The sequence below is a fragment of the Apteryx mantelli genome, chromosome 9 (assembly GCF_036417845.1).
Source record: "Apteryx mantelli isolate bAptMan1 chromosome 9, bAptMan1.hap1, whole genome shotgun sequence".
Lineage (NCBI taxonomy): Eukaryota > Metazoa > Chordata > Aves > Apterygiformes > Apterygidae > Apteryx > Apteryx mantelli.
The window spans coordinates 1,560,820-1,569,064 of record NC_089986.1 but is presented as its reverse complement, the minus strand read 5'-3'; the positions used below and the strand labels follow the sequence as shown (position 1 = coordinate 1,569,064).

At 40.6% G+C, this 8,245-nt stretch overlaps 1 protein-coding gene across 1 annotated transcript in view; it reads left to right on the top strand.

Annotated features, from left to right (window-relative positions):
• Positions 1-396: 396 nt before the first annotated feature.
• The window catches only part of GPR149 (G protein-coupled receptor 149), a 30,311-nt gene continuing 22,462 nt past the window's right edge, over positions 397-8,245 (top strand). Inside the window, exons 1-3 of the mRNA XM_067302217.1 lie at positions 397-1,365; positions 2,371-2,563; positions 4,443-4,918. Of these exons, the coding sequence (XP_067158318.1) occupies positions 397-1,365; positions 2,371-2,563; positions 4,443-4,918 (1,638 nt within the window). The remainder of the gene's footprint in view (positions 1,366-2,370; positions 2,564-4,442; positions 4,919-8,245) is intronic.

The following is an 8,245-nucleotide window of genomic DNA, read 5'->3' as shown; positions in this document are numbered from 1 at the left end:
ACACACCTGATATTCTGCCTTCATTTCAACTGAACTCGTGAGTAAGGCGCATTGCCTGATATCTGTTAAAAGTGTATGGCATATTATTACCTGAAGAGCCTAAATTAACCATCTTCTAGTACTGAAAGGATTATAAAGGACCACACCAAACCTAAATGTCTTTTAAATGAAGAATTGCATTTTTTTCAGCATTTGATTGTTGCCTGATTTTTGGAGAGCATGAGTTATTGTGGTTATCGAGGGTGCTTACATCTGAATGTTTCTTCATCAAATGACACAAAAGAGAGTCTAGGAAAACAAAGAAGAAACTTGTGATGTGGAGCTAGCAGTTACGGTTTCTGCTAGTGAAAACTTGCAGAGTCAGTGAGGCAGCAAACAGAAAAATTGGCAAGGACAATGTCGGTAATGCCTAGTAATTTATCACTCAATGGGACAAGCTTCTTTGCTGAAAATCACAGCGTTATGGATAAGCCTAGTGAGCAGAGAACTTTGAACATCTTTCTCTTCTGCTTGACTTTTATCATTACATTCACAGCGCTTCTGGGCAGCATTTATTCACTAGTTTTCCTGCTGAAAATGCAGAACAAAACCACGGTGTCGATGATTGTGACCTCGCTGTCATTAGATGATTTGATCAGCATTGTGCCAGTGATTATTTTCATGCTCACCCAGTGGTCAAGTGATGTGCTCCCCCAGCCTCTGTGCACCACCTCAGCACTTATATATTTATTTCAGGGCATTTCTAGCAACCTGAAAGCATCTCTTATAGTTTCTTACAACTTCTACACCGTCAATAAAACTGTGACGATGAGCCGCAGCACTTCAAAACGACCAGTGAGCATGACGTGGGCCATTCTCACCGTTTGGATTGTCAGTTTGCTAATCTGCATTTTGCCTCTCTGTGGCTGGGGCAACTACATCCCCACCTCATGGGGCTGCTTCATTGACTGTGCCAGTTCCTACATCTTGTTTTTATTTATTGTCTACTCGCTGTGCTTTTGCCTCCTCACAGTGCTTTCTGTCCCTCTAACTTACCAGCTGTTGTGTTCAGATGAACAACAGCAATTATACATGGATTACCAGGAAATCTCTCGAGGCTATGTCACCCCTGCGACACCTGCAGGCTGCAGTACTGCTACCCCATCTCTGTCACCAGAGGACCCTGTGGATAAAACCCTGAAGCACTTCCAAAATGCGGGTGCCAGCTCAGAGGCAGTTTTCAGGAAAGGTGTGGCTGAGAGCAGTGGACTCAAGCCCCGTTGCATGAACAACATACAGAGCAGGAGCTTGACAGTGGGCTTTGCCCAGAAACGATTCTCACTGATTCTTGCATTGACAAAAGTCGTTCTCTGGCTTCCAATGATGGTAAATTGTCAGACTGCTTTACTCTTTAATATTTATGTGTGTTTAAATGGGATGTGAATTCATGTGATGTAAATTGAAATAGATGAACAATAGACATAGCAGTTGTTTCTTATAGCATAGTTTGTGCCAGCAAAGGTCCATTTAAACAGATCTGGGTCACACTACCTGAATTTAACTGGCTTTCAGCAGGTTTGGCAGAGCCTGATTCATCAGTATGCTACTCTGTCTTCACATCATTTGTATCACCTAAATATGGGGGTGAATGCAGTCCATCCTTTTGTGTTTCCAGCTCTTGGATAAGCATTTGATCAGCATTATGGGGTCTGTGAATTTTAGTAAGCCAGCTTTTCTGCCCCTCCTCACATCTGTGAGTCACAAATTGGTTAAGAAATAGGAGTTGTTTGAAAATTAAGGTTTTTTTGTATCTTTGTAATCTCCATAGCATTTTGGGGGGCTGTCCATGTTCAAGAACTAGGACCTTTGGGAACAGATACATTCTCATATAATTAGGAATGAGTCTATTCAGAATATGAACATGGCTCTTGCTCAGTATTATCCTTGTCCCCTGGATGTATAGACTTAGCATCTCAGCCCTTCTCAACTAGAAGAGAGCATTACGGAGCACCTGCAGCACATTTCTGTGTGGTCCTAAGTTCTCTTGCTCTCCATCAGGAGTTGGGGTTTCTCAGTACCACGCAGGAGAGATTTAGCAGTCTCTTTTAAGTTGCTTGGATTGTGAGTTGCTTTTTTTAATAGTTTTCAGGCATCTATATTTACCATTTAACTTGAAGCAAGGGGTCTTCTGAGAAATGCAGAATGAGAAGGAGGGTCTGTCAGTATGTTTGTTTACGCTCTTTTAGAAACACAATTGTTAGGCTCAACATACAGTCGTTGGTGACAACCTGTGGCTTTTAGTTGTGCCAGATTCATGATATATTTTGTTTCTTCCTGGAAATATATCATGCGCTTGAAGCAATTTAAATTTCTAAATTCTCTGCCTTTCAGATACAAATGGTTGTCCAGCACATCATTGGTTTTCAAAGCCTTTCCTTCGAGACGCTTAGTTTTCTGCTGACTTTGCTGGCTGCCACAGTCACCCCGGTATTTGTCCTGTCAGAACACTGGATCCACCTGCCCTGTGGCTGCATCATTAACTGCAGGAGGAATGTGTATGCTGTGTCTTCGGAAGAACTCAAAAGTAAGTATGGGAGGCTGACACGCAGCTGGAATACATCTTGTAGTAAATAGGATAGGAAGTTAGTGTCGACAACACTACTTTGCTTGGCTGATTTTCCCAAGTCACTGGCAGATCTTTTAGCAGAACTAATGAACTCTGAATCCTAGTTTCCCTTTCCTGTCCTACCCTGGGAAAGATATATCCACCAAAGTCTGGCGGAAAGTACTAATCAAATACATGGACCATGCTAAATATATTTAATGCCATGGAAAAAAAAAAGGTTAATTGTGAGCAACTTCACATTCCCGAGTTAAAAGAAGGAGAAGATCTATTGTTTGTACACCTGCCCTATAGATACTGAACAGAAATTATAGTGATACCAATAAGCAAACACCAAAGGTCATGATTTGGCGGGGGGGGGGCATATGTCTCAGTGTATTCATGTAACTTGTTGAAAGCTGAGGACCTACTACACACTTTCTTCCTAAAAAGATCTTCCTGCATGTTTATAACATTTACCTGGTATATGTGTGAAATAGAGGATGCCAGACCTTCACTGATGACCTTCTTGGAATATTTTAAAGCTCTGGAACTAGTTTTTCTGGCCCTCCATATAAATACTTCTGAGGATCTGAGTGTTGTTCCCTGTTTCTGCAGTGAAAGTCCACTGACTTATGTGGATGAGTCCCTGACATCCGCTGCAGTGTATTAAGGAGAAAGCAAGCCCCCAAACCTTAAAGAAAGCCATTCTCATGCATGACTTTCACTGCCTTTGAACACATCTCCCAGTGCAGAATGACTTCTGCTGCAACTCATGACCTTTTGACCGCTTTCCCAGAGAGGGTGACTGAAGTTCATTGAGAAGACAGCTTATTCCAGATGTATCTAATATAATATTTAGAGGGAGAACATATGACAGATGGAAAAGCAACAATTATAAAATAATTTAAAATAAACCTGTTTTTTAGAATTTTATGCTAAAAGTCTCAAGTTTTCTCAAGTTTTCACATTCTCAAGTTTTAGCACAATGACTGTTAAGGTCAGAAGTTCACCCATAATTAAATATGATCTTGTCAACACACTGTCTAACTGCTGAGCAGAGTTACATGTTGTATAAATGTATTTCTCTACCTTTTCTTTATAATGTAGCATGATAGATTTGAGGGGGAGATGATTTCATGAGTTGAATAAAAGGCACTCCTTTAGTTACTACATAAAGCAGGATGAAAGGGAGACATGAGTGTGAAGAATCTGAGGTGATTTGTGTTAGAAACAAGGAATCATGAAGGGATATAAATGGTGACTGAGAAATTTAATTGTTCAATTACACAGTGTGTATGATTAATTAGTTGGAGCACTGAATTTAGAATGAAGAATATACAAAAGTTTCACTGTGAAAGTGCTTCAGCTATTGTTTATTTTTTATTGTAGAACTCTGTTTTTCTTACTTGACTGTTAGCCTTGAAGGATAGTTATTGATTCTCAGAAATACATTTTATGACTTTGTACAATTTTTCTCCTTTAGGCATATAGCTGAAATAGGATTGGAAAAAATGATATTACAAAATGAGCCATAATTTAACTGTTCTTGTGTGAACCTGATTAACATCATAACCAATGTGCTTTTGAAAATGGCAGATGAATCTACCAGTTTCTGGGAACCCATGAACTTTGGAATGTGTCATTTCTGAATTCATTAAGAAAGCAACACATTAACTTACTACTTAAGAAATCTTGCTTCTCAACAGTTCATACTTTTTATGGATAGAAAATTATCTGTTGCTAATAGTAACAAAATAAATTATTATGTGTCTTAGAATGTAATTACATTTTATATGTAATCTAATTTTTCTACTCGCTTTTGACTCTTTAGTATGACATTTCTCTCCTTTCTGTTTAGCCAAACGGAGAGGTTTTGAGTTCAACTTGTCTTTCCAGCAAGGTTATGGAATCTACAGAATATCCCACGAAAACCACTGCCGTGATGATGGTGATAAATCCACGTCATACCACAACCTGGTGAGCTGTGACTGCGCTAACTCCAAGGAGCCGCGCAAAGCAGGCGACGATGCGCCGGCGGGCGGGAGCGCGGCCTTCAGCACCGCCGCCGTGGCGGACAGCGCCGGCCCGGCCGCCGGCCGCGGCAGCGGGCGCCTGGCGGGCGCGGAGAGCGGGCGGGAGCCGGGCGCGGACAAGAGCCTGGACCGGCCCCTTCCTGACAAAGCAGGGGTCTTCAAAAGAGAAGAGGCCAGCGATTTTGATAAGTCAGCTTTTTTTGAGGGACCGGAAAGAAGATTGTCTCATGAGGAAAGCCATAAACCCGAACTCACAGATTGGGAATGGTGCAGGAGCAAATCAGAGAGGACCCCTCGGCAGGTAAAACACAGATTTACCCTTATTTTGTTCTGATAATAAGAAGTATTTTCCAAAAAAATAAAAGTGGGGTTTTTTGTATTGAAATTCCAGTTAGTTCTATTGATAGTGTAATTATTTTTAGTAAAAATCATACTTAACATTGTATATTTTAGTAACCTCACACCTATTTGCAAATGCTGATCTGGCAATAATCTCTCATTTGTCTCCTTAATCATGGGGGTTTATTATTGTTACTATTTTTCATACACCTGCATGATCTGTATATGGTAAGAATTCACTACAAAATATGTTAATTCATCTCAGTGAACAGGAATTTTCTCTCCAGAAGACTGCAAAAGATTACATTTTCAAGGGTATTTCCAAACATCTGGTGACATTTTTTTGCCATGCTTATGTTTTGGGTGGGGAAAAAAGGAGAGCTGGAAAAACAAACATAAGCAAACATGAAGGGTGAGCACCACAGGTTAGTATAGGTTTTGCTCTGGGTGTGAAGATTCCTATTAGATTCAAAGAGAAAGGTTCCAAGTATTAAAATGATCAAAACCCTTTCCTTTAGAATGTGGACAGTTATCAGGGAAAAGAAACAGTCAGGAACTGATTAGCTTTATGGAGCTGTGCGAGAGAAGTGATTAAAGGTAGATTCCTTATATATAGCACTTCAATTTAAGGATTTATTAAGGACGTCCATAAAGTTAGCTTGTGTAGCTCTTTGCGTAGAGGTTCTGATTCTACTCTCTCACATTTGCTGGGCACCATATTGAATCCAGTAAAGCTTTTCACAGCTTAAGAGAAGAGGAGTATCAACAAACCATAGACTTTAAGGGCATATTGTCTAAAACTAATACATAGAACTCCAATTTTACAGTGTGACCCTTTCACCTATAGATATGTCCCATTGAACATACCAGCATCTCCACAGAAATTGGGGTTCGCTTTCAGTTATCAGATTGCAGTGCTGTGATCTGTTTCAAGCACCCAGTGCTCATTCACATGCTCCTTGCCATGCTGACAGTGGTATATCAAGAACAGCAGGGTCAGCAATTTCCTCAGCACGGGGGCGTTTTGGTTCTGCCATGACAAACCTTGTGGCTAGTGCCCCTACTTACGCTGGGAGGGTCTGCACCGGTTTCTGACTGGTGTTGAGTTCAACACTAAAGTAAAGAAGAGTTGTAAAAGAGAATTGCCCCAAAGTGCCATTTGTAAATGGCAGCCTGAAATTGAGTCCAACTGTAAGGACAGCTGTAAGTTGAACTTAATTCATTGGCTCTCTCATATAAGAATAGGGGCTTAAAGGAGAACTGCCAAAGCTTCCTTTTATTTTCTATAATCACTGTTTTTTTTAAGAGGAAGAATGTCGCAAGATTTAATGCAGCCCAAATGCTGAAAAATATACTATTGCTCTTAAAGGAGGGAAGAAAGGAAATACTGTTAACCGTTCCCTTATGAACTGAACATAGAGACTGTCTCTTGAGTGGGCAATGAGTATGAAGGTTTTCCACCTCCTAAAAATGAATGGTTATGAACCAGAGGTCAAACACTGGCGTGAGGCACCAGGCAAGCCTGTAATGTGACATCTCTAGTGGAAACTGAAATGGGCAACAGCTGTTTATCCTGCAGCTGTAGAAGTTACATGCTGGTCTGTTCACATACTGGCCTCTAAAAAAGCATCTCAGGGTGATTTAAGGAACAAAAATGGGTAGTACTGTATTGTGCCGTTATTTACTCCTATTCTGTATGCACCTTTCATGTGATACGTTGTTTATGCTCCAGCACACAATTTGTCAGCATAAATAGTGTATATAATGATCTTATAGCAGCATAGCTATATACCCATTTTCAAGATAAACCAGGGCAGTTCAATGTGCATATAAATACATAGTTTTCATATTTTATGTGTGACACAGTTGCAATTTTGTATTCTTGCTGTAAATTGATTCTGAGACAACTTAAATGTCAACTCTGCCCACTCACCTTCGAAGGTTTCCCTTGGTAGAATCCGAAAGGAGCCAGTATCGGCTTTCAGTTTATTATCCATGAGCAACTGCAAAACACATGCAAAAGGATGAAAACAAAGGACATGACTGTATTTTTGTTATTATTGTATTACTATTCAGTTTGAGCCTTCGTTTTATTTGATTAAATTTCAGGAGCTTGTGTGGTAAGTAGCAAAATTACTACTTTTCTTCTGCTCTATTTGGACAGATCATAGTTGGCCATAGGAAAACCATCTCTTCAGTTTTTCTCTAGGATTGTGAGACTGACAGGAAAGAAGAGTGTGTGTCTCTTTTGAGAGGAATGAACAAAACAGTTCCCAAAATCGAGAACTCAAATGCTCAGGAAGATGGTTAACATTTGGGGAATGCTATGTCTCCTTCATCAGTTGCTGTGCTGTGGAAGTGGTTATTCTCCCACTGTGCTCCAGTGGTCATACAAACGAAAATACCCGTTGCCTGTCAAAGGGGTTTAAATGTCTCCATTGAGATAAGCGGAAGGCTCTGTAAACCTGAGAAACACATTTCCAGGTGAGGTAGTTGCATGTTTATGCCCTGTTCAAGCACAGTGGAAGACTGTCAATATTTTTCCTGGATGGCTTAATTTTTTCCAAACTATCCTGTCTGTTCTTGGAAGGGAAATTTAATTTAAGGAAGCTATTTTTAAGATTTAAAAAGAAGGGAAGGACTCACCCTTGCCTAGATTATGAGAACCCCACTTTCAGGAGCCGGTGCTGAATGGGGTAGGTGAAACACCGTCATGTTTTTGTAGCATTTCCTGCAGAACTGTGGCTTCCATTAATCTCTCCAGTGTCCGATTAGTAAACTCCACAGTGGATACAGTCTCTGCTTGTTTATTTGAATTCTGATACCTGCTGATACCTAGAATATCAGCCCTTCCTCCCACTACAACCCCAGGGTGATACAGGAGGCAGGAATTTGGGGCATGATGAAGCCAGAAGCCAAAGCCAATCTGCCTGCCTGGCTGAGTATTAACTAAAATCTGAGGGCTTGAGTGTGCGCTGTGGAATTCAGTAGAAATTTAGCATTGCATTCAGTGGGAGTGTGGCTGGAGCCTGTGTGAAGCCCACAAGACAGGAGTCACAGAAGGGGTTAGCTTGGAAAGGTCCTCTGGAGGTCCCCTAGTCCAACCTCCTGCTCCAAGCAGGGCTAACTTCAAAGTTAGATCAGTTTGCTCTGGATCTTCGGCACATTCATAGGTAAAATGACTAAGGTTTATTTTGTATTTAAATAAAGGAATCTTCTCTTTGATATACACAAGTTTATAAAATGAGTCAAAATAGGAATTTCAGTTTGGTATTTCAGATTGGATTGA